We start from the raw sequence: 27,824 nt of genomic DNA, 5'->3' as shown, positions 1-27,824 counted from the left end.
TGACTCTGGTCTGTATGCAAGAAAAAACACCCAAATCTTTCCAAAACTTGGAAATTTTATTTACAGTTCAAGTCAGTCACATGCAACATTTTCTTAAAATGAATAAACATGAAATTAGCAAAAACAAGAAAAAATAAAATAAAAATGCATATTATTTTCTCCAAAATAGCAATATACAAAAATAGAGCTTACAAATACTGTACAGCAAATTGTCTCCAAAAATATTCTGCTGCAGAATTCTTAGTTTTACAAACAATGTCTGTGAGGGACCACAAACGTATAATCAGTGTTAACAAAAAAGGGTGTGTGGGTAGGGGAGTGGCGTTTGGGTACACTGGTAGTAAAGGTAGCAGGGTTTGTTCGGATAAAGAGCGAGGAAGTTATCTGTGACTTGGAAGGGCACTACAAGAGCCTCGGAGGAATAAATAACACCATAAAAACAAGAGGAAAGTTCACATCAGGGCGGCAGTGATAGAGATTAAAAAACCTAAATGGTCTGGTCGCTAAAACCAACCATGGAAATATAACGAAACCCTTCATCTATAGAGGATGTTGGTACCACAATTCTTTTAATAAAACAGTTTTTTCATATTCTTACAGAACACTATCTGCCATTAAACATTGTGCACTGAAGGCACAATCACATAAATGGCCTTGTGACGCTCTCTACTCTTGAGTATCAGTACATTTTTGATGTACTTTGATGTGAAGTGGTATCACTGACTGGTAATTCATCTCATTGTGTCTTGTCTATTTATAATGGAGATAACTCAGAAGCAGCACTGACGTCAATGATTTCAGTGGCGGGAAGCCATTTCTTATATTCATCTATTATATTCATGGCTGACTCAGTTTTCATTCTTTTTTGGCCATAATGTGACTAAGACTGAGACCCTTTCTCCTTTCCTTTAAAAATGCAAAACATTATTTCTTACTGACTGGAGCTTTGATTCATAACGGTTCATTTTGGATTGGCACTTTGTTTTCGGCGGGATTAGAACGGCACACAGGAAGGAAACGGGGAGGTTCTGGTGGAAAGGCTAAAAGTGTTTATAATCAAACACAGCACTTAAGATGGCCAAATGGCAGGAAGTGTTCAGCTGCCATTTGGTTCATGATGGAGCATTCTAAGTGCGCCTTATGTATAACTACACTACTGCTGTCTACGTACATTTAACAATGGTGACGTCAGTGACAACTCCAATTTGCAAAATAGCATGCTTTCCCATTAGATCTCCTCCTCTTGCGTTTCTCTCGTGCAAAGAGACAAAACCGTTCGCAGGAACAAAAGTTAAAGACTTGTATCACTGAGCATCATTATATGTTGTCTTTCAGGGACAGTGGCAGAAATTCTCGCTGATGTATAGTTTGTATAGAGAGGTTTGGAGGATAATGGCTTAAAGGAAAATGTTGGTTATCATACTGTAAAATTTGCAGTAACATACAAGTTCAATTAAACAGTTGCAGTGTCTTTATAACCAAAGACTAAGAAGCAAAAAGGTACCAAATACTGTACATCACACACACTATACTGAAGCTTATGTTTCTTCAACATAAAGCCAACACCCCTTCACTAACAGGCAATATAAATTATGTTCTGATCACAAAGTTAATCATTAATAAACTGTGGGTTTGAAATTAACACAGCCCCTGTCTTGTTTTTATAATTGTGGCAGTTTGTTCTCATCAGTGGAGGCACTGCGCTGCATTTATGTCGGAGGACTGGACCTCGATAAGGGCATGGGACAACCGACTAATACGCTACATACAGGATCATGAAATCCTGCTTTTGCTCTCGTCTAACAGTTGACATTTTCACCTTGCTGCATGCTCTGACCCAACCACAAAGGTCATCGCTGTGAGGTGTGGGCAGGCATTCAGCAGAGATGAAACATTGAATGAAACAAAGCTTTCCTGCCATAAAAGCACATTGTCACTTTTAAAAACGTCCATGTGTTGGTTTGCTGTTGGAGAATAAAGTCTAAAAGCTAATTTTGTGTTTTTAAAGGCACAATCAATGTTTGTTTTTTTAGCTTAATTATAAGTATATTCCAAAAGATATTTAAGTTAAATAGTAATTGGGTTTTGGTGTGTTTCTAAACCAACTTGAATTCAGAATATAAGCCCGTTTCCATCAATAATGTTTGTAAACATAAAACAAAATGTAAACAAACCTTTTTATACCACCAAAGACATTGAAAAATTAGATCTAATTGCTGTCGAATGTATTTCATTTTGTTCGGTAACTTTGTTTTATGGTGGGATTATTCGTTTGTTTACAATTGGATCAGGGACTGTGCCTATAGTGAGAATGTATTGCCATTTGACAATATCACAGGTTATTAAAGGAAATCTCCAACTTATCTAAAGTCCAAGTTTTTTTCTTTTAGCTGCAGTTTTCAGATCAGCACATTGTCGCACAACCCATTTACCAAATGCAGCCAACAAGGGATGAGGACAAAAACATAACCACAAAAGCTGGCACGGCTTAGAGTTACTGTATGTGTGGCACAAAACAAAAAGCATCCTGTACCGTACAGAAAGAGGGAGAGAGGCGAAAGCACCAGAATGCTGCAGTCAAAAAGCAGAGCTACCCTTTGTGTGTGTGTGTGTGTGTGTGTGTGTGTGTGTGTGTGTGTGTGTGTGTGTGTGTGTGTGTGTGTGTGTGTGTGTCTGTCCATGAATGAAAATGCTGCTTCATTACAACCTGCTGACCACTGACTCTCTGGCAACCCGTCCATGGTGGGCGGCTCAAGCCCCTCCCTTTGTGCATGTAGTGTGTATTTTACACAGTAGTGTGTATTTCTTGACCAAAAGAGATGCTGATTATCTGCTGAGGGCAGTCATACTGATGCAGGCGTCAATCCACTTACTCATTCACTCTATGCAGCTGTACCTAGAAATTATAATAAATTAAAAAATAAATACAAATACTCTACTTGGATAGAAGCAAAAGTAACTGCAACTGTGTGTGCAGAACATTTTAAATAGGAGATGAACAGCAAAGAAGGCAAAAGCCTGCTTCATCCGGCCCTCTTCCGAAATTGAGGTATCAACCTATTCTAGCAGGATATATGACGCTAGTTTAAGATTAATCAACACGACTTTTTGACATCTGTTGTTTTGTTTTCAGAAATGTCTCGGCCCTAATCTGAAGCAACCCACTGTGACATTCACACAGAACAGCTTCAATAAAATAAGATGATGCAGCAGAACTAAATAAAACTGAAATATTGATGTTGAGGTGTCTTAGATCTTTGTTTAACATTACCTTATTACTGGTGTTTGTTCTGTAAAACAGTTGTTTAGATAAAGCACCAGGTTGTACACACTAATACCGGTTTGAATAGTCACATCAGTTTGTTTGAGTAATACCTGGGATAACAGGATATATAGCCTGCACTCGTATATGGTGGATGTCTCTGTATATTCCTCTCATAAAAAAGATAATTTGTTCACTGTATCACCTTCCTGTATTGACAGAATAATAACAAAGGATAACGACAAACAGTCACATTGTAATGAATGACAAACAGGCCATCAATGAGGGAAAACATTTCTATCGGCTCAGTGTGGTTGCTTTGAGCTTAATTTGTTATGTGTGTGTGTGCAATTACAATTAAAGCACTGTCCAAATTTCCTGACATCTATCTACTGACAGGTTTTGTCAGATATATCTTTTTACAAATCAAAGTTTACTAGTTTACTTATTAAAAACCAAAGCCCATGTGGCTTTGTACTGTACATAGAATAATAGTTAATGATACAATATAAAACATAACCTTGCTACTAGGATCACAAGCAATTAATGTTTGCCTTATCGTAAAGTGCTTGTTAAAAAAAAAAGTTAAACAATTTATATTTTAGTGTACTGAAGTTCTTGGCTTTTGTGTTTTTTTTCCTCCTGGTCTTAAGCTGGTGTCCCCAGAAAAGTGCTTTGGTTGAGAAAAAGTTATCGACCACGTCTTGGTCAAGAAGGAAAACTTCTATTATCCATCACTATTCTTCATTGTCCGCGAAAAGAAAAAAAACATTAATACAGTTGATTATCAGTTAGAACTGATATAAGGAAATCCTTTTGGGAACCAATGCAAGAATAAGAGAAGTGACGATGGCTGAAGAGTCACAGTTTTTCGTGGGTATCTGCACATGAACCCCTGTTTCTCCGCTCTGTCCACAGACTCATACCAAAGGTGTACCTGTACAAGTGAGAGTATGAGTGACGGGATGTGTATTTGTGTGTGTTTGTCGTGTACTATAAGAGAGGTTTCGAGTCCGCTACACCAGGTTCTCGATGCCGGGTAGAGGCTGCTGTATTGGCACAGGAGCGTCCGTGCTGCCGGCCTGCTGGGCGAGCTGCAGGACGGGCATGTTGCACAGCGGACACACTTTCCTCACCTCCAACCACTTAATGAGGCACCTGGAAGAAAGCAAAGGCAGTGAGCATATGGTTAAGGCCCTAATACAGAGGTATGTGAAGGGGTACAGAAAATTAAAACTTGGGTTAGCTTGACTCGTCTTATATCAGGACACAAACTACATCAATTCATGTGTCAACACTTGCATCAGCTTACAAGCTTGGCAGGCTTATGGTAAATAGTAAAAGGACTTGTACTACTTGTACTTGTTCAGGCCCCTTTCTAGTCATCCGACCACTCTAAGCACTTTAACAGTATGTACTTTACCCTTACTTTACCCCTACACTGATACACTGATGGCAGGGGCTACAATGCAAGGTGCCACATGCCCATCAGGACCAACTAACCTTTCACACACCCATATCATGTGTATTAGAGTTATATGTTTATTTTCTCAGGATTCATTTAGCTTATCATTAACATATTGTATTGGCACATATGTCAATAAATAAGTAACAAGAAATTGTAGTCAAGAAAAGAAAAATACATGTTTGCGTTGATATAAAAAAGGTGCAGACATTACATGATTTGTCCACCAGAGGGCACTGACAAATGTATCTTTCTAATGGTAGGTGACTTTGACAAAAATGTATTTAAGAGAACCTTTCATATGTGTATCTTTTATGCTGAAAAATGAACATATACCATAATTGTGTATCAAATTGTTTAAACTCTGTAATAGTGATGTTGGTATTGACTTAAAGAATCTGTCTGGCTCTAATACAGATAAACACACTAACACACATTCTGTTAAACAAGTGTGACAATCGCACACTAATTAAATACATACGATCAAACATTAGGTCACACACAGAACCCTTATTGTGAGATTGTCCTGCTCTCTAGCTGTGGTGTTAGCACTGTGGTGTTAGCACTGTGGTGTTAGCACTGTCAATCACTGAGATGTACAGTTTTATTAAATTTCCATTCTGGTACTGAATGTGGAGCTGAAGCAAGCTGAGAATTAATTGATTTAATTAATTTAATCAATCCAGCCAAAATGTAAAACATTGTTTGGTTCCAGCTTTACCAATGTAAAGACTTTCTACTTTAGTCTGTTTTATGCCATTGTTAATTGAATATCTTTGGGTTTTGGGCTGTTGAAAAAAAGCAATTTGAAGACCATGCCTTTTCCCCTTGGTAATTTTAATGGGTATGTTTCACTGTGTAGTCTGACATTTATAGAGGAAACTATTCATCCAGTAATTGAAAAAAGAATAGGAAGATGAATCAATAATGACAAGCATTGTCTTGTTGTCATTCATTGTGTTTTCTCCAAAAAAACAGCACGGCTTTACTTGCCACACACTAAAAGGAGAGTTTATACAGTGGATTCACCTAGTGGTGACCTTCTTGCTGAAACTGGGGGGGAAACTAGGCCAAGGGAGGTGTCATGCTGATATAAACAACTCAGTTGAAATGGTCAGGGCACAGGGGGGAGGTGTGGGGGATGAAGTTGGCTCGAGCAATCTATCATGTCCTGTGAAGCTCTGCACTTGATAAACACTTGGCTTTAGTTGTATGTAGAAAAACCATAGAATCATTAACTTTTTGTTATTTTTGCCACCAACATGCATTCCATCCACACAATGACTTGAAAATAACTTCACTCTAGTCTCTAACAAATGCGTCAGTTGTTTTTTTTTGTTTCCTACTCACTATCAGTTAAACTCCTAAGAGGTGGTAAAGAGGAAAATGTACTACTTGGTTAAGGAAACCTGTACTGATCCACGTTTCTTTGGTGTGTGTGTGTGCACTTTTGTGTACGTGACCATGGATGCACACAAAACCATAAACTTACTTCCTATGGAAGGCATGTTTGCACGGACAAATCCCCAGCTCGTCTTTCTGTTTGAACTCCTCCAAACACACTGCACAAATCTGAAAGAGAGAGAGGAGAAGTTAGAGATGTTTTTCTGGGGAGGGGAATGTAACAACTTTGAATTTGTTGGTTGTTCTCTCGCATTCTTTCTTTTTTTTCAGTCCTAATCTGACTTTTGCGTTGGTGGATTGGAAACAAACTATACATACAACCAAGGTCAGGCACTCATGGAAAAAAACACCTGTGGCCAACATCTGCCAAAAAATGAACCGAACAACAAAGTAGTAACTGTATTGTTGTGTTATATAACTCTGACTTAACTCACACTTGTTCAGTCTTCCTTTCGTGGCAAAGTTTCCAGGTTACGGGACTTAGAAAGACTGAACTATTTGAAAGACAGCCACAGCCATAAAAGTGGACCCATATCACAGCACACAGGACAATTTGTGCATATTAAAACTGTATCAGACACATTTTCACTGGTTATCTAGCTCATAACAATCTACCCAACTCTATGGGTCTATGATCTCAGTGCCGTTAGCGTCTTCCATCATAGATAAAACAGTTAAATAGTAGTGATAACGGTAGTCCTCTATGCCTCACTGAGGCAATAGGACAGGTTGGAGTTTTTTGTCTTTTTGTGCAATGTTGTTTTACACACACACACACACACACACACACACACACACACACACACACACACACACACACACACACACACACACACACACACACACACACACACACACACACACACACACACACACACACACATTCAACTGACATGCTCCAACCAGGTCATTAACTGCCAGCTAGCATTAGCTAACTGTTTTGGTTGTGTGCAACATGATTATTCATTTTATATTTAAATAAGATGTTTTTCAGTTGCCCGATTGTCGAATTCTGGAAATGTATTTCTCGCTTCGACTTTGCCAGTTAACAAACACCAGAAGAATGTTGGTGAACTTCCCTTTTGTCGTCTATTGAATAATCTCTTATATATTAAACAACTGACTGCTAGTTTATTATTGTTCTACATGAAGATACATGAAGAAATATGCTTTGCGTGTACAACTTTTTCAGTGTATTCTGGGTATCATACAGGTTGAACTCATTGCACTTCCAGATAAATTGGCGAGAATCTGCTGAATCAGAACAATATGATAACACAACCATCCGTCCACCCACCCTTTTCTCCCTGTGATTTTTAGGGCCAGGTTACAGTAACAGTTATCTCTCCAGCGTGTTCCGAGTCTGCCTGGCGTTTCTTCAACTATTTAGGGGAGCTGGGATATATAATGGACGTTCAGGAGGCCCTACTAATCAGAGGGTACAAAGTACTCATTTTGGCAACTTATACATGCAATCGCCGTGTTTTCCCATCACAATCCAGAGCCACTGACCATTAGGTCAGGGCTGGCATGAATCTAACTTCCCAGTGAAACTCATTATTGACAGGTGAAAAGAAGCGACTGACAACACCACATACAATGTAGGTAGGACATGGCTGACTACACTCCCTTTCTAGACCAACATTAGAGTTGCAGTGACAAGGGTAACAGTGTGTAAGGAACTGGACATTTCAAATTGTGAAAAAAGTGGGCAAAAATCTGCAAAGTCCTCACTCCATTCCCATCACAAAACCGTATCCAACCAGTGAGTGACATTTCCATAAAAGAGGGTTTTAATTTGGCACACAGTTTTTTTTGGGCTGTCTAAGCCTGCAACTATTTAGCCACACAGTTTATCTTTCTCTCAGCTCCACATTATGGGGGTGGATGGACAAGGAGGGATGAAAAGGACAGCATGGGGGCTCTTAGCTTCTCTCCCGATGATCTTTGGACACAGAGCAATTCTCTGTTAAGATGTCTGCTTTGCTGTCGTTATTTGTGAAGAGATCAGTGTTTTTGTTCCTTTCAGTGCCTTGTCTATGGTGTCACACTCACAGTTGAGATCTGGCACCCTTCACCAACTTTTGACAGAATCTCGTTCTCCCGATAAACTGAATAAACCCTGTAAGCATTAGTTACAAATTTCATGCAAAACACATGTACTTCATTTTATGGAAAAACATTACCAGATCATGGATTTGATCAGAGAAAAATCATGTGGTACAAATTAGTTATTTAACAAATTTAAACGGAAATAAGTAAACAAAAATAATGTACAATTGTAAAAAAGCTTGGTCCAAGAGGGCCAGGAAACAGGAAACAGCACAGAAGAGTTACTGAAAAGAAGAGAAGAACCCAGGCTAAAAATAGGCTAATCCTCAAAAGCTATTTGTGGCCACAATAGGCACTTGTTAACCTAAGTGGGTATTCGGACCAACAGGCCCTCTCTTTATGGATCTCTAGTGACAAAAACATGTTGACCCTTGTTTTTAATCATCTTTAGCAGCCACCTCTGCAGATTTGCTTCTACATCTACTACTCATCCATTGTTTGTCTTTCCACACCCTTTGTAAATATTTGCAACGAGAAAACATTCGTGAAATTCGTACCTGCGAGTCAGGCAAAGCTCATTAAAGTACAATTATCGGCTAATGGTTGTAGTTAACACTTTACATCCACGTCAAATGTAAAAACGTCATCATTTAAATTTAAATGTGTCACAATCAGGATATGAATTCTTGAGTTATGGCAAAAACTGTTGTTTTGTGAGGTCACAGGGACCATTGACCACCAAATTCAAATCAGTTCATCCTTGAGTCCAAGTAGATGTTTGTGCCTCCATGCATTCCTGATACCGTGTTCACGAGAATGGGACAGAATCACATTCGTTCTGTGATGTCGACACATGGACTAACTATTACGCCAAACCTCTCAATGACAGAAAAGATATCTCATATCTCAAGACGTATCATTATGAGCAATAATCTCGATGTCATTTTTCATCACGGATTCTCTTCTTTTCTTAATGTGTAGTATAATTGCAGCCTAGTTGTTTTCAGGTGTAATAACTTGACTTTCTTTTTTGAGCTCACTGATTTGAGAGAAATCCCCCTGATAAACGTGCACGTCATAAGCTCCCTTCACTTTCTCTCTACTATAAAAGTTAGTCCCAGCAGCCGATTAAGTAATGATTTGCTGCCTTGGTAAAACAGAAACTAATTACACACAGAAAACTGAATGAAAATGAAAGGCACACCACAATCTCAACAACAGAACAGCACAATCGGTCGAGTGCTCCTGTCACCCTATAAGCAATAGGTTTTACTTGCTTATGAGTGGCCTGGGGCAGGTTGTTTGAGCACCGAACTGTTCGCATACATGTGTATCCATTTGTGTGTAACTGCATTTGATAAAAAAAAAAGAGGCTGAAAAGGTATTAGTTGGTGCTGCGTTATGATTTCTGATTCCGCATTTCTTTCATACCATATTGTATATCAGGAATCCTTTACATGAGGGTGTTATTTACAACATATGGGACAGTTAAATGGAGAGATGGGTCAATGTCATACTACAAAAAAAGATAGCTGATCAGGTAACACAAACTTTAACATGACTTGACCACCAAACTGATCCCATAATAGCACTTCTACTGTAGATATTCCATCAAAATACCGAGACTGAATTTGTGCAATTCAGTCTAAAATCATGTCTCCAGGGTGATCTTTCGACGTGGGAGCCTTTCAAACTAGGTCATCCACCCAGACTAGTGTGTGTGTGTGTGTGTGTGTGTGTGTGTGTGTGTGTGTGTGTGTGTGTGTGTGTGTGTGTGTGTGTGTGTGTGTGTGTTATTGTCCTTAAACAAATACAGCTTGGTGATTCCGTCAGTCTTCACTCACATGACACCTTCTAATGCTTTCTTTTGGTTTCTAACAATATAAACAATACAAGACTGAGGCCTGATGGAGCAGCGGGAAATTCCAACAATGATGACAAGAAACTGTGTTTAGCCATGTGTTAAAGCACACGCGAAGATGGCATTGTTGTTGTTGTATTTCATTTGCACTACGGTGTTAAATGGATAGTGTTCCTGGCTGCAAAGCCAATGCTGCTGCTTTACTCACTGACTGCTGCTTGCAATTTTCCAACCAGGCTGAGCTGACATACAGCATTAATAACGGTAGCTAGAACGCTCATAACTTAACCACAAGATGCTAGTTTTCACATGACAGCGTGTCAAAACAGATGCACTGAATGTTAAATAACTAACAACGTGTATGTCATCGCTGCTTTTAAACTAGACAAAACCCATAAAACTAAAAAAAACGCAAGTCCAGAAATACAAACCCAGCTGTGCAGATAGCCCAAACGAGTCCGGATATATTCTGATGCACATTACATAACAAGAGTTGGTACCATTTACAACCACAAGCACATTGTATCATGGCACAACCATTATAACTGCACAACAATGAGGAGATCGAAGTACAGAAAGAACGACCTGAGTAAATTAACGACAGTGTGGCTAAAGCATTGCTAAAATTAAGTAGTACATGGCTGGATAGTCCGAATTAGATGATATAACAGCACAGTGGGTACTTGTCAGGGTACATTACAGAATGTTCCGTACGTTAGATAGGCCGACTGCTTAAAGAGAGTGAGATTTTGGTTTAAAGTGTCATCAACTGATAATAAGTGAACAAAGAACATATCGTACTTACCTCATGCAAATTTAGCTCTTTGACTTTTTCCTTCTGAATGACCTAAGTGGCATAATAAGAGATAAAGAAAGGTTAGTCACTGGTTGACATTAACACTGTAATATGGTGATATAAACCAGTTCCTCTGGAAATACAATAAAAGACTTGGCATCTAATAATGAGCGTGTGATGAAAAAACAACCAGTCAGGCTGAAAAGGGACACAGAGATAATATGTACTACAATATAGTTGCTGTGTTACAGTAAATGTATGTGCACTACTAATGTGTGTGGGGGTTGTGTGTGTGTGTGTGTGTGTGTGTGTGTGTGAGCTTGGTAGTCTTAAATAACCCACAGAGAAGCTGGACTAACATGTCCATTGTAAGACAATTGACAGTTAATGGTCATCGCAGTATATACTATGCCAGTGTGTGTACTTGTGGCATGTTTGGGTGTTCTTGAATGCATGTATTACATAATTTGAGAAGCTTTGCTGGCATGCTCAATCCCAGCCAACAGTGAACCTTGTTTTTCCGGCTAAGCCACTTGCTTCCCTTCAGCTTAAGGGCAGACAATTTGGGAGAACCTGTCAATAATTTGAAACGGGCCAAATCTATTTTAACCCTGGAAATACCTGCAGCTGCCAGTAGAGTCGGCAAACACATTATTGCACCAGCTGAATTAACATTTGTGGACCAGAGTTGGCTCACCATGATTTTCAAATGTTTGAACTGCAGCATGTGTGTGTGTGTGTCACTGGAGTGCTTACTTGTTTGTATGCATATAGCTCTTTGTGCGCCTGGTGCCGTAACCTGGGGAAACGCAAAGACAAAACATCTTTTTGATGAGTAAGCGTCCTTCAACTGACCACGTTAAATAAAGAGAAAGCAGTCACACAATCCTGGAAAGAGAGAAAAATGACAGACATGGATGCAATTTCATTATAAATACTTGCAGTATTGTAATGTACCAAATAGGCACGAAAAGCAATTCTCAATCCATAGAGAATAATAATAATAATATGGCACATACAAACTGGTTGAAGATTTTACACATGATATATCTCAATAGGAGACAAAGGCAGAGCAGTTTTTCATAACAGATTTTTATCTTGAGATAAAAAAGTTTGGGTTGTGCATGTTCTGTATGATTGTCAAAGAGGATATGATTCTGCTTTAGGCATATGTCAATACATATCAACAGGATTACCAATAACAGAAGGGAGTGCACAAAACACAAAAATAAAATGTCACCTTACTGAACTCTGTTAAATATTTGTTTTTACAATAGAAGGCAAAGTTACATATTAGCAGGTTTCATTCTTAGACCGGACGTTAAGTAAAATATAAACTCACAATAACACCAAAAATACATTGGATCAGACATTAAAAGCATTGCTGCAAGTTGTCGAGGCACTCTTGCATATTGGTTAAAAAGGAGCGTACCCACAGATACAACCAATGTTTAAGGTTTATACCAAACTCTTGGTGTAACTTCATAAACATTGCTCTTGTAAATGAGCAAAAACAAAACAACTCAAAACAGAACAGAAAGAGGACTGGATAATAAGAGGATCTAGGTACTGAGAACGAGAATCAAATATGTAGAAAAGGGGGACAAAAACAAGAGAGATAGGAGAAATTCATAGGTTTGTAAGATTTACCTCCATTACTAGTAACCTTAACCTCTCGCAGCAGAGTGAGAGGGATCTGTAAAACAAGCAGCACAGTCTAGGAGAAAAACTGACATTTTGAAAGAGGTCAGCAGGAAAAGGTGCAGAGACTCCCAAGGGTAGGGGACAATCGGTCATGGGTGAGGGGGTTGTGGATGACTGATAGGGGTTGCTCAATGGCCCTTAACTGCAATGTCAAAGTGTGTAAGATTAACCAGCTGAAAAATGAGAAACAGGTGTTCAAATTTGACCTTCCTCTCAAAAGGTATCATTATCATTATTTGCCTGCAGTCAGCGGGCTCCTCAAAATGTAAAATGTGTGTGACAGCCATCATTATAGTGAAGAATGACCTGTGGTTTGGTCTACCTTAGGTTTATTTACATTGCACATGCATACACATTTAGGCCATGCTCGTGAATTCAGCATTCAAGGCCTCCTGTCTCTTACTTTCAGAAACACCCCATGCTCAGGAAGTACATGTCAATCCTTGTAGTGTATACTGCATACTTTACATATATGTGTGTGGACCGAGTACTCACTGTTGGAGGTGGTTGAGTATTTCCGTGACAGTCTGCCTTGTGTCAAACTTCGTGTGAGTGTTTGTCTGTTTGAATAATGACCTTTCGAACGTCAACTCTAAAGTTAATGGTCCCGTTATTCTCCTCTCTATGTAAACAAGCAATGACGCTTAATGCACAGAGACTACAGGGTTCACGCTTTATGACAACCTCTAAAGGTTTAAGTAAAGCTTTGGCCAATTTTTAAAAGAAGAATTTTCTTAAAATGTAGCCATAAGGAGGCTTTAAATTGTACATTAATCATACAAGATGGTGCAAATCATTTGAGGCCAGTCCTTTGGGAGACTGCATCTTTAAGAGGCTCTTTATGGAGCAAAAACACTCTTTTTGCCTTTTGTGACTAAATCTGGCAACATTGACTTTCAGTGTTGAATCACGGTACTGCATCAAAGTCAAGAAGTGTCTTTTCACAGTTAAATGAAGAATTGTAGGAACACAGTAGTAGTTAACCTACTTACCATTTGCCCTGCAAGATAGGATATGGCAGGGTGGCGAGGGGTGAATTTTTGTTGGGAACTGCTGCTTCTCACTGTCTTAGATAAAACATGCTGGACATTATTTCTGTTCAGTTAGTTGTTGGCAGGAGAACACCCCTGAAGCAACGGCAGCCAGGACAACGTAATTAGACCAGTGGTATTAAAAAGAGGGGCAAGGGAATGACTAGAAACCACCTCCACTTTTCCTTTGTGGGAAATAATTACTGGATTACACTCTAGACTAATTGCTTAAAAAAAGGGGAGATTCAACAAGATTAGTGTTAATGGTTACAAACATGAGTTTTAAACACCCAAATGCTAATTTAATGAATAGCCAAATGTTAATTAAATTTAAGAAGGAATACGGGGAGGACATTTAGGAGGTTAATTGGCTCTAAGAAAAAATAAATAGAACAAGTTTCTTTGACGCAAAGTGCCATGATCATAATAACGTAGACAAGCAGCTTTGGATCTCAGCATAGTATTAATGTTTTTCCTATCAATTCAGATCATAAAGTCGCCAATTGTAGTATTGCAGCTACCATCTCCAAACTGTGCTGTTGAAACATTTTGACCTTCTGTGAAATAACTATTACCAAGACACATAAAAAAACACACATTTCTAAAAAAGAAAAATGTAATTCAACCTCAACTAAAAGCCATTGTGACAATGACAATGTCTGCTGAATAGAAACTGATGATTATTTGATATTTAATTTAATTGTTTTGTATAGATTTCATAACCATAACAAATTCAGGGGGGCAGTATATTGTATTTTTACTTTCTTAGATTACTAGCTATGAAGTTTCCATTAGTATTAAGCCTTTACATTATGAAACATCAGGACAACATCATTGTTACTGGTTTGAAAATGAAAACCCTGGAAGCCTAAAAATGTATTTCTTTAAATAGATTTATGTAACTTTGTGTTTTTTCGATCCTGGCAGCGCATGAGCAGGATAAAGCAGTCAACAAGGTTAATTAATATCAGATTGTTTTTTCACATACCACCATATTAATGATTTGTTTCACCCAGTAAGTAGACAATGGTGGCTACCCATGGGACTCCTGTATGACACTGTATCGCCACAAACTAACACATCATCACACACAATAAGATTTGTAAGCAAAGCCAAATCCAAAGCTAACAGGTGCATGGGTGTTACCTTATTAAGTAGCAGCAGAAGAGGAGGCTGAGGATGAAGACAAAGATGGCTGTCCCAAACACCACAATGTAGATATTAAGGGGAAGATTCTGGAACCCTATATTTGGCATCCTGAAACTGTAGTGAGGGAAATCGGAGCTCATGGATATTCTGGATGGAGAGAGACAAATGGCATACATAAGAATTTCCACATAGTTGGACAAGAAACATGGGCCAATATTGACACAGCATTATATGATACAAAGTGAAACTTTAACTGAGGTTAATTTAGTTTGACTTTCAAGCTAGTTTTACTTTCAGTATTGCGGGAACATATTTCAGGGACTTGGTTTATTTTCAGTTTTACTGTAAATGTTAAAGTTAGCTTCATCAGCCTGCACACCGTTTTCACTTCTTCAACTGTAGGTGCCAAAATCAGAAATTTGAGCTAAAGATGCAACACAGCCTTGATGATCCTTTACTCACAGTGCTTCTATAGTTTTACATTTGACGTTTGCAATATGTAATAAAAGGAAACCAGAAACCTTCCTGTGACATTAATGGATAGATTACATTCTCATTTACATCTTCTATGGGTAACAGACAGCTCAAGCTTTGTTCCTATACAGAGTTTTACGGCTCTCTTTGTTTTTCATTCCCCATTCAGAGAAAAAGGGGTTCCTTGTCTTGCTTTTGTTATTAAAGATACAATGTTTTAAAATACACAAAACTGGCACAAAACAATGTTCACAAAAGCTACATTCACATTTATTTGACAACGTTGTATGAGCATACCTAGAACATTTCTTTTGATTCATAAAAGCCAAGGCAAACAAACAAGGATCTATTAGTCAAGTGCTCTTACTCAATATACCTAAGGGGACAATACCAGACGTGGCTACGCCTGCCCAGAGAAGCGGAGGAGGAGAGAACAGGAATAACTTTGGCTCCTTTGGGAACCCTGTGGCCCTCCCCTTCACTAAACACCAAGAGCTTCATTCCTCTACACTCCTCTGGAAAAGTGGAAAGTTTTGTAGGATTTGCTCAGGCCATCGTCTCCTTCTTATGATTACACTAAACATGTGTATCACAGTGAAACCTGCTCTTTATATTATAACTATGGTGTCTCAGTATGGGGAACATTCTCTCAGCATTACCCTCAGAATCCTCGATATAACATTTCTCCAGCCAGTATTTTCAGCCATTTAGAAAGGGGTTGACACAGACAGCCGTTCAAGACATATTCACCTCCACCTCCAACACAAAGACAGTGTTCGTGGTAAGACACCTGGCTCATGACATCAAGGTTGACAGGATAAGTAACGTGAAATAAGCCACGCCCATAAGCGTGGATCAATTCATTTTATATTTTCAAACAGCGCAGGCCGTTGATTTCGCCGCCTGACTAGCTGTTTTCGACAATCATGCAATGACTTCATTTTGATAGTCCTTATTTGTCCAAGTTCAAGGCTCCATGCCAAACAAACTCAATCCCTACTTCTCTCTCCGTCTTTCCCTCCAAACACAGCCCAGACAACCCCCCCCCCCCCTTGCTTATATGAACACACAAATATGCTGCTACATGATCCTTTCACACAAACTACAAGCACCTCTGGAGAAGGAAACAAAGACAAAATAACAGCATTGCATTACTAGCCAAATACATTTACTTAAATGCTGCCTTTTCCCTGGCTAGTTTTAAAAAAAGGACTGATGGCAATATTGCAAGACTAACAACTACATCTTATCTTGTTATTGTTGTGTAGACGCACACATATTTAGCACACGTACCCGAGTGGTGCCTTCATGCTGGAGGGCAGAGAAATCTGCATCTCTGTAACACAGGTCCTTGAGAAGTAACATAACGTGTCCTTAAGAGCCTTGTCAGTGGGTTGCCTCCGGTTTGGATCATAGCCCGTATTTGCCTCGTTCATAAAGGCTCCATGTCAAATTCGAGCCTCGCTTCACTCTCTGACTCCCCGACTCCACACGATAACCTCCCCCTGCTTATCTGAACACATAAACATGCTGTGTAGCCACATGCTTTCCACACACACACACACAAACAAACCCCTCTGGAGACATTTGAGAGCAACACACCGACAATCAATCCTAAACAGTAGATAATTAAGTACGAACAGAGGCCTCTGAGTGTAGATGGAAATAACTTCCGTCAATTGTATGATTTTGATGAACTGTTGATCCCCCAAAGTTTACCAAATGTATAAAATACTGTTCAAAGCATACAACATGGATTAAAGTCCAAATTAAAATAAAAACTACTAACTTTTTTGCCAATATCTGATTTTTCCATGGTCAATTCAGCTTTCAGCAGCAGCTCCTGTAGCCCTCGGGGATATTTTTAGTCCATATTTGTTAGCAGATCGGCTTTAGTGAACTGTGGCTCACCACCAGAGCGAACATGCACCTCAAGTTACTGCTGCACTGAGTTTTCTCATACCTGTCTTCGATCGCGGTGGACATTTCTGACAGTAAAGACAACATCAAGGAATGTGAAGAAAGGCTCGGTAGCCTTCTCCTTTTCTGTAACACCAGACATGTTTTGTAATCTAGTAAAGCTATTTACGCTGCATTGAATGAGTGCACACACAGACACTGACATTCATCTTTCATGGAAACAGTGACATTTCAAAAGCTGCAAGGCTAGTCTGGTTCTAAACAACAAGCCGACTTGATTATTGTAGTTCGTCCTGTGTTTGTGGTTCATGCTTTTTTCTTATTTTTCCAATTTTATAAACACTTCAACACCTAGGAGTGTATGTGTGACTTCATTCTCTGCTCAGGGTGCCATTATTCCACTATATCTTTACAGAGCAAATTATTGTTTGCTGCTATAGTAATGCACTGAATTTGAAATTCAGCATCTTTAAGCAAAAACCTAAATGAGCGAGTGGAGAAAACATAATAAGTGCAAATACTTCCGTACCGGCTGTAAAAGATGACCAAATGGACAAAAGAGTATGAAAGTTTTGGACCAATGTGTTTGACAGTGATCTCCATCATTGTCATGAAAATACCAAATGAGGGAATACCTTTTTGGTGTTAAGTCTTGAAAGTAGAGTTCAACTGACTTGCACTCCGAGGCCCAATGAAACTAATCTGCCAGCCAGTAAAACAGTTTACCGAGAAAAGTATTATCAATAATGTCATCAGCCATGACATTGAAAACTGTTAATAGTCTAGGTTTAGCACTTGCATTGCTTCCTCTTAGCTTCCTGCGCATCTAAAAATACCTCGTTGTCACTCTCCCTCTTTGAAACTGAAGGGCCCACTCGGGACCAACGCCAAACTTTCACGCACCACTGGGTCTAAAACGGTACAAAAAATGTGAATGTACAGCGAGGCAGCACTGACAAGGCTGTCTCTACTGCACAATGACCAAATGCAATGTTATTGTGAACACATCTCACATAGAGAATAATATGCTAGAGACCAAACAGCACTCAGAGAGAGAGATATGATGACTTGGCCATAAACAGTGTCTTCTGATTGGAAAGGGCAGATGTGGTGTGCGTCCTGTTTCTGCCACCAACTGCCTTTCTCACTCAAACATTTTCACATGGCCTCACCCTGTTACAGAACCAGCAACCATACCACCCACAACACATCATATTCATAGGATATGAGCATGAGTGGGCAAATCACTCTTCGCAGTCATTGTGCACAGCTTCCTGTGGTATGATGGAACAGAAACAAATATATTTTCAACTTCTGTGATTTGAAAGACTGAGAAAGAGCAGAAGAGAGGGGGGGGGGGGGGGGGGGGGGGGGGATGTGAACAACCCACGAGAAAGTTAAGAAGTTAAGAGTTCAGCCTTGAAGTGCCGGATCCCCAAATTTATAAAAAGATAGAACATAAAAACATATTTGCTCCTACCTGTTGTAGTGGTGTTTAGCCACAGCACTTTTGATTGTGTGCCCACTGATCACAACTACAAGCCCACTTATTTTTATGTGGTCATTTTTGTGATGTTTGTTTCAAACTCCTGAGTAAACTATGATGCAACAAAATAGTGTTTTCAAGATCCTGCATGATCCAAAAATGTATGCTTCAATAAAAAAAAATGTTTGGACAAGAAGGACAAGAATGGTAGCCGTACACAAGGAGACAGCGTTTGAACAGCACAAAGAAGCCTGCAGATAAGTATCCAGAAATCTATTCACCAGTCAGCAAAAGCAATGATCAAGTCAGTGAGGAAGGGCCCTCAAAACACATGAAAATCACTCATCCGTCAGATATTTGTATTCTACTTCCTTTTGTGAAATGAACACAGGCCATTCAGCTACCTAAGATTGAGAAACACACAAGCTCGTCTGCTCGAGGTCGGGAGGAATTTCAACTGGCAGCGTGTTTTATTTTCCAGTGAAGCTTCCATAGAATAAAGTTATTCAATGAGCTGCTGTTCCCCATGTGTGGGAACTCCTCGCTTCATCCGAGGATAACATCACTCCCTAACTCAGAGAAGCAAAGACAACGCCGCTGTGTAACACCGTAATAGTTTCACTATTAGACCAAAGTATTTATTAACCCAGACTACAAGCACAAACATTGTTTGTGTTATTTTAAGGATAAGGATGTTTATTGTCATCATAAAAAGACGCAACGAAAGATTCCACTCAGCCAATGAGTCATCACTTATATTGGGTCACAGAATGGTTTTATTTTGACCCATGTCCTGTCAAATAAGTATATGCAGACTCCCTTAAATCAATTAGGAAATACATTACAGCCCATACACACATCAAAATTCAGTTTCACGTGTGATAGGGTTACTGGTTACTAATGATGATGAGTAGTGAGGAGCAGTTAAAAGAAGTATTTGTAGAGCATAGTGACATTGAAATGTTTTTACGACCATTTGAGACAATCACATATTAGTAGTTTGATGTAGACTCATCCTTTCCAAACAAAACCCTCTGACCTCTGATGTTTTCAGATTCATCATATAATGCGATGACTGTAGAGCTTAATCAAACATAATGAACACAGCAGTCCTCCACCCATCAACCTCCCAAGCCCTCTGCTATACCTGACTCACAATCAATAGAGGCTGAACCATTAGTAAGTAGACACATCACATGGAACTTGGACCCATGATATTTCACATATTTGTCATGTGACGAAATAAGTTTCAGGAAGCTGCAGAGTAATACTGTCATTGGGTTTTTTCCAAGGAAAATGTATTCATATACATAACCTAAACAGGTTAATTAACCTACCCTTGTCCTCTGTAACTTTCCAAAATGCCCATCTCCAAAATAGTTATTCACCATATAAATCTTTAAAACATTCATTTATTTGTATTTCCTTGTTTTATCACAATATCAAATATCAAATTCCCAACCCCCAAAACCGTAGCCCTCTTCAGTAGTTTCTTATGATCAGCCCACAACATCACATTCACAAGATGCTGTCCGAATGAGAAGTGGAAATTTCCACTAGCAGCCACAGCCGGCCATGAGATGTGCTCATCTGAAACTTAATATGCCAAAGGGCAGCAACAAACACCGCGGCCTCAGAGGCAAAAGGGCTCTTCAAAAACGTACTGGCTGTGGTCAGTGAAAGGCCCACATTCAGATGATACCGAACTTGCACACCAAATTTTCAGCAAATTGAGTGGGGGAAGTTGTGGGGCACTGGCCATTCACATATTTGACCGCCCATCAAAACATAATTGCTCCTAGTTCAAAATGTTTTGTGAAGTGAGTGGCTAGTTAAATCATCCTTTCAGCTGGAGAGGAAAGACAGATCATACAAAATACAGGCCGAGGATACAGCAGTCAGTGAGGGGTGTAGAAAGCTTTAAAAGACTCCTTTTTCTGTTTAAAGTGTGCAACAGTGTTACTTCCTGAGAGGAATGAAGATGACAATATTAATGATCACACACCCCATTACTAATGAAAGTAGACAACAGTGTTTCCACTTCAGACCCTGAAATATGCATTACAAAAAGCTTGTTTTTCCAAAGTTGGACCAAGTTCTACAGTAAGTAGGTCGCTGCAACTATAACTCCAGTTATGGAGACGTGGGAGGTAAAGGACTTGAGTGGAGCTGCTGAGGTTAATCTAATGCCGGCTGCTGATAGAATTCCAATTACTGGATTTACATCTAATGCCACTCCATGTACCATCAAACACTTATATATTCACAAGCATGCATCTAACCGTGTCAGGCATATAGTATACACTACATGTTATCATGATGTTTATACAAAATGCAGTCATTTAAAAGCTTCTTCTCCAGTGCGACAAATGCTCAGTGACCTGCTGTTTGTTTGCTGATGGTGATTTATGTTGTTTATTATATATCAGTGACTGGTCATCCCATACATGCAATCTGACGTCACTGCAAGCCTTAAAGGCACGTGAAATAGAGTCAAAATGTCATCTATTTTGGTTATATAGTAATTGCTTTTATTGTTTCTGTTTTTTATCATGTAAAATGTCTTTGAGTACCATTTAAAGTGCTATACAAATAAAATGTATTATTATTATTATTATTATGAAACTCAAATTGTAGATTTGGACCAACGTCGGCTACTACCAGTTAGCCGACCACTAACACTAAAGACAATCCATATCTACTTCATAAGAGTTTATCCGTCAATATATTTAACTAAGATAAGTGATAATATTAGAAATAATAACAAAAGTTACCCCAGCCTTAAGTTTTAGAGTTGCTTACTTACTGACCAACTGCGAAAAAAGTAATCGATTCAATGTTATACAAAGCTTTGAAAAAGAAGGGCATTTTCATTTGTGAGGCTGTTACTAGACAAAGACTTGTATGATGAATGAATTGACTAAACAAGCATTTTTATTTTTGTGACACGTAATTAATCCCTAGAACAGTGTCTGAGAAAGACTTCTCATGATTTGTTTGGGAAAGAAGAGTGGTTCAGAATCATCTAAATGGGACCTAAATCAAAAGTTTACCATGACCTTTACTATATTTGCTCTCTCTCCCTCCCCTTAAAGCCCACCGTTCCACAGTGGACTCTGATTGTAACACAAGCTGACATAAACAAGAGGAACTGACACACACAGCTGTCTCATACTCGCACTCTTGTCTCCCCGTATCCAGTGCCACATTTCTCTGGAGTTTTTTGTTTTTTTATTCCCTCAGTGCTCCACGTCACCTCATTAACTATAGCCATTTGACTGTCAAACCTTTTTTCTAAGATTGTTTAGTAGCCAGTGCCACACACACACACACACACACACACCTTTAAATCAAGAGCGCTGAGTTAATTCATTTGAAAATAATCTTTTTCAAATAGTAGCACTTAACAAGATAATCATATTGTATCAGGCCTAATCCTCTGCTATGTCTTTACACAGCTACCTACTTAGAAACAAGACCCTTGGTGTGCAGTGTGCAGAGTCGCATCACATGAACTATTAATAAAACCTGTAGTCATGTGAGTGTGAGTAAGTCATGCTGAAACATGAAAACAATCTGAACCCATTATAAGTCATCACTTCTTGGGGTCAGCTACTAACATGCAGGTAATAAACAAATAGTTTAAGACTAAACGAAGCATGCAAAAGTGTGAAGTTCACAAGCTATGACCAAATCTAAAATATTGAATTGTTTATTTTCTAGTGGACACATACTTTGTATGCCTTCTCAGGGAGCCTATTCAACATTTCAGTGATGAATTACTTTAGTCAGTGAATTTGAGAAATGTGTTTGCGTTGGACAAGCGTCTTGTGCTTGAGGCCAAGAGCAATGATCATGATTAGTGGATGAAACTAAAGAGTAGCATAAAAGTAATAAATATAAGTGATGTCAAAACGTTGCCACTAACTGCTCTGCATCAGGATAACACGGAAAGAGGCCACTTATTGGTGAACCATGAATGTACATGCAGGCTCTATGCATGACCCTTTGCTTGCTTTTACAGTTCCCCACACAGGTTCAAATGGATTTGACCACATTTACCATGGACCTGCTGTGTTCTCTAATGTTGGGGTATCAATATGAATTCAATACGTTTTCAGCCTTCTCTAATTGTATTTTTGTGTCACTGTGTATGAGGCTATATAATGCAAACCGTATGTCAAATTATTTGAGCTGGATATCGTTTAAAAAAGCGAACAGCTGGGTGTGTGTCCCACTAGCTAGCTAATTGCCGCCGCACTGCACAGTGCTCATACTGCTATAAGCGCTGATAATGCCGTCCCCCAACACACTGTGGCAGGACCCCCTTCGCGGATTCCCTCACGGTGGCGAGACCGTATTGTCGCAGAAGGGTTACACCCACCCACCGTTCGGAGCGCGTGCCTGTTCGGACCGGGCTGATTGTCCAGGAAGCAAAATTACAAATCCTACTATGGCGCCTTCGAGTTTGTTTGTTTTTGTTGGAGGGCGCGCCTGATCGGAGCGTGTGCCCGTTTGGAGCGGGTCGCCATCCGGAACGCGTGCCGATTTGGAGTGGGGCGATTGCTTGGCAGGGTTGTTGAGAACCGCTGTTCCCTCGTTGACTCAAGGGAACTGAAGAAGAGTTCAGTTGTATTGTGTATCCAGCAGAATTAAGCAGCAAAAGCGAACCGCAAGTGAGCCGCGGTCTGTAAAGGCCCGCTGCGGACGACATGCTCGACTCACAGTCCATCTAGCTGCATGAAGGATGCAGCCTAATGTCAAACAATATGACAGTTTTAGTTACTTATGAAATGAAAGGAGCCCTCGCCAGAAGACTTCGCTAGTGATTTTTTTGTGGGGGTAAACAGGAAACAAACCTAGGCCACAGCATCTTATTTGCATTTAAGTCCAGCTGGCGACGTTCTCCACAATGGTTAACCACTGAAAGTCAAAGTCGTGTGGTCAACCACAAAAAAGATATTTCACTTTTTTATGGTTTGACAACAAATTCAACAAGCTACATTTAGCCACCAATAAGAAGGCAAGTGCTAAACGCAATATTGTGTAACATAGAATAAAATCCCCGTAGGTTCTTTCCTACTAATTTTCATATTGTACCTTCATTATATATGTGAGCACTGCAGCCACTGAAGGAGTCTGAAGGAGGACTCCTGGTCACTCACGTCGCAAATGCTGCAGCAATGTGTGTATCAAAGGTGTTGGAATGGCTCTACATGTTTAAAGAGCCACCAGTCTGACTAACATCAGTTATGTCATGTTGTATTTGACTATTTAAACTTTGTCCCCCAATCTGAGTTAAATTAAGTTCCTTTCACAATGTGAAATGCTCATTTCCTCTTAACTGGAAAACACCTTAACTGGTTACTGGTGTCAACACGTTGACGTTGGGAAATGGCGTTCCCTATACTGCCATTGTCTAGCAGGCGTTGTATTGGGGTGTTGACAAGGTGTCCATCGTCAAAGTCATCTTAGTATTAGTAATCCCTATAATCACAGGGGTGTATTTTTATATTTGGTAATATTGTGTGTCAACACACACACAGCTGAACTCAATTGTCCTGAGATTATCTAAAGACCTTTAACAGAAGTCATCTAAATACCCAAACAACTGATTACAACAGTGAAGTCAGAGCAAGACCAGCACCTTGCTGTAAGAAACACACCTTCATGAACCCTTGGAAAAAAGTTTGTATGTTCTCTGACAGGAAAAGGTGCAAGAAAAGAAATTGGGACCATTTCGATTGCCTCTCAACATGTTGGCGGCGAACCGGTCGGCTCAAGAGTTATTGGTGCTAACAGCGCTAACAGTGAGAACTACAGCGAATGTGCTGACAGAGCCAACAGGGCTAGCGCCGTGAGCTAGCTAGCTCACGTGCACTAATATGCAACAAAAGCATGCACCTCCTAAGCAACAACTGTACAATAATATCTACATAAAATGACTCACCAAATATGATCTGCAGTGCTCAGATCTGTTTCTGTCAAAATGTGTCTGATGTGTCTTTAACGTTTTAGATTTTGCATGTTTCCTGTTTTTATCTATATGATAAATGCCTAAAATGCATGATAGCCTCCAAACACGTACACTTAAAGGTTGCTGAAAAGAGTTTTATGTATGGGCAACAATGTGATAAGTTATCATCTTTCAATGATGAAATCAAATATCAAGATATCGTGATACACAATTACGTCGTCTGAATTGATAACAACAAGCAGATACTAATTCAAATTCCTCAGAAAATCTGATGTGAAATATTTTGAGGGAATATCAATTGAAGTTTTTTTTTTTTTCACATCCTACTTTACATTACCACTCATGGTTTACAGGAAAAATGCCTCTAACATTTAACTACTATGTTGATTTTGCACTGAAGTTCTTAATTAAATGAGAAAATACTCCAATTCAGTTGTCTAGTATTTAATTCACACAGGAGTATACAGAAACGGGCACTACCATGTGGTTATTTCCTATTTATTAACATGCTATATATCTATATAGCATATAGAATAGGTATCGTGATAGAAGATCTAGGCCGTGTCGCCCAGCCTTGTCTAGTAGCAGACTATACTAGAGGGCATTTACCTTTGTGCACCGATTTGTCCAGTTCAACCACTCCAGTTTAAGATTAGGAGAGTGTAAATGCTCACATTGCCAAGAATCTCTGATCTCTACCAAAACGGTCTCAAATGAAGCCTTTCAGGCTTTGCTAAAATGATTTTAGACTTTTTTTTGGTGCCGTTGTTTGACAGCAGGAAGAAGTCACTATTCAGAAATGTATGAGCACATTTCTGTGCACTATCAAGACTGCGTGGTTTAATGACAATACTATCTGCATTTGAAGGAGCATTTTCAAAAAATATAGCTTTCAAGCTTCACTTAAAATTCAGAAGGACTGCAAATCCATTTCTACTCCATTTTGGACACAAGAATGTACAGTCATGTATACGAGGCTACGTTATCCCTCCCAGAGGTCAGTGCATATAGACAATGTAACACATTTGAACATGTGGTGCAGTACATTGTCCACTACATATCCTTCTTAAATGCTAGGCTCTAGCTAGCCAGCTAACCAGTCAACATACACCTCTTTTCAACAAAACCATACAGAATACATGTGCCTCAGAGAGCATATGACACACAATGGTGGAGGAAGGCAAAAACGAATGTTGTTCAATATTGTGATTTAGTATATTGGGTCAACGGTTACTATTAACATGACTGATTCTCAGGACATTGAAACAATTGTCTCTGGGCATCGTACTTGACAGCTGCTTCCACAGTAAGCAGTCATGCAAACAACATGAACATGATTTCTGCCAGTATCAGCTATGCATAGTTCAGATTTAAACAACCCTGCTTGCATCTCATGCGATCAGATTGGAGAGCATATAAGCCCACATCTTCTACTCCATAAACCTCTTGTCTTCACAAACGAGCGCACGATGGCATGAACACATGAACCTAAACGGTGTCATACTAGCAGTGCTGTCAACTACACCCACTAAAGGAGAAGCGTGTTACAGCACACACAACGCAGTCAGTGTTGACGGAAACAGAAAAAAAGCCCCACTGTTTCTCTACCACGCGTTTTCACTGAGGTCATCACTGTTTGGTTAGACGTGAGTTTGTGTTTAATTCGCCAGGTTTAAAGCACCGAGGCTGCTCTTTTCCTGTGCACTGACATGATAACAAAGAAGGACAAATGAGCGACTGTCCCGGTGATATTGCATCATTGAGCTGAGTTGACTTGTATCCTGTCATTGGGCGCTATGAGAGCCTATAGTTTAATAATTCCACCTGACGTGTTCCACCGTTACAATCAATGCATCTCCATGTTTTAGGTCGGCTGCTGCGGTTATTGTGTATTGCAGTACAGGAGACAGCTGGGCGTGGGCTCGCCAGCTAGCAGCGTAAATGGCTAACCGTGGCTACAAATGACATCGCGTTACTTATCCCAGAGCAAACCAAGGGTCCACGTTAACAGAAGAATGATACTATTAAATCACGTTAAGTCAATGCACAAACATGTGCACATCCCTTTACAACGCGTGAGTGATGTTGTATAGTGGCTCACAGGCTGAACTAGTAAACAGACTACATGTTTGACTGGTCTTGAGCTGTAAATATGACAGAATCAGTGCGTAATGCCAGGACGCATCCAACATAGCTAACAGTAGGCATATACCGTTAGCAGCTAAGGATAAGGGGTTAAACAGAGGACCATCCACTCACCGGCAGTTCCCTCAGTCCCAATAGTAGCTGTGTTCTTCTGCTGGGTGTTTCCTCGCACACTCGGGGTGCAAGAAGGGCTTTGAAAAGCGATAAGTTGACCCAAACTGAAACTGGCAACACACGCCGCCTTATCTTCGCGTAACCAAAGCCCAGCTGCAGGGCGACCTCATCACACAGCCTGTGATGTTGACGATGGTGAAGAGGCTGTGGTCAACGGGGACCTCGCTGAGTGGGAAGCACGGGCAAAAACAAAAACAAAGAAAACGACGATAAATAAAGAAGGTGGTGGATAAATGTATGTTGTTGGCAGGGAGGGGAGGGATCCCACCAGGGGGAGGGGGGGAGGCTTCCTCGTAGTAACGATTTTCCTCTCGATAAAAAATCCTTCGTTGGCAGTGGAAGTCGTGGTTGGCAATCTGCACGGCTCGCACGTAAACGTTGGCTAAGCCCACTACCACCAGAAGCTAGATCCACCTCCTCCCAGTCAGCTCAGCGTGCACAGACCGATGCGGGTAATGCCGCTGGAGGTTTTGAGTACGGCGTGTCCGATGGGTGTGATGCTTAGCGTGGGAGAGAGGGAGGAAGGGAGGGAGGGGGTGCCGCACATGGTCACGTAGCTGATTTTGCAACTGAGTCTCAAAAAAATAATGGATTAAATCACCATGAATGGTGATACAGGGATTCTCCAGTTTATTAGTCAGTACAAAATTAAAGAAAATTAAGAGAGCGTTATTCATATTTGTGGCCGACAACAAAATTCTACAGAAACAAGTAATACAAAAGTACTAATTAGGCAGCATAGAATAAAAATATGAAAGTATCAACCAGAGGATATACAATAACAATTTTTTAAAAAGGAAAACATATACTGTATGAAATAATATGAAAGTAGGATGCATACAATTTACAACAACAAATTAAACTTTATTTTATAAAAAAAGAAATATAATTTAAAGTAAAGTAAATACATGTTTGGTAATTGTG

General features: G+C 39.7%; 1 protein-coding gene across 3 annotated transcripts; it reads right to left on the bottom strand.

The window, feature by feature from the left end:
* Positions 1-55: 55 nt before the first annotated feature.
* Positions 56-27,338, bottom strand: rnf24 (ring finger protein 24). 3 transcript variants are annotated; one of them, XM_079159196.1, is made up of 7 exons: positions 27,169-27,338; positions 26,841-27,065; positions 14,722-14,871; positions 11,597-11,639; positions 10,850-10,891; positions 6,220-6,299; positions 56-4,420 (listed from the first exon to the last, which is right to left on the bottom strand). In XM_079159196.1, exons 3-7 carry the CDS (start codon positions 14,862-14,864, stop codon positions 4,279-4,281), a joined length of 450 nt encoding a protein of 149 aa, XP_079015322.1. In that variant the 5' UTR covers positions 14,865-14,871; positions 26,841-27,065; positions 27,169-27,338; the 3' UTR covers positions 56-4,278. The 3 variants fall into 3 exon arrangements, with proteins under 3 accessions (XP_079015322.1, XP_079015321.1, XP_079015320.1); XM_079159195.1 differs by having other exon boundaries at positions 26,841-27,338; XM_079159194.1 differs by lacking the exons at positions 26,841-27,065; positions 27,169-27,338 and adding an exon at positions 16,492-16,615.
* Positions 27,339-27,824: the final 486 nt, after the last annotated feature.

Source organism: Pholis gunnellus (assembly GCF_910591455.1).
Source record: "Pholis gunnellus genome assembly, chromosome: 5".
In the NCBI taxonomy this organism is placed as follows: domain Eukaryota; kingdom Metazoa; phylum Chordata; class Actinopteri; order Perciformes; family Pholidae; genus Pholis; species Pholis gunnellus.
Note: the sequence above shows the minus strand (reverse complement) of the source record. Positions and strands in the feature narration are given on the sequence as shown.

Coding starts and splice junctions, on each gene's coding strand:
- rnf24 (XM_079159194.1), bottom strand. CDS start 16,532: ATGCAGATTTCTCTGCCCTCCAGCATGAAGGCACCACTCGG. Junction 14,872..16,491: donor AGCATGAAGGCACCACTCGG/GTACGTGTGCTA, acceptor CTCTCCATCCAG/AATATCCATGAGCTCCGATT. Junction 4,421..6,219: donor AAACATGCCTTCCATAGGAA/GTAAGTTTATGG, acceptor GCTTTCTTCCAG/GTGCCTCATTAAGTGGTTGG.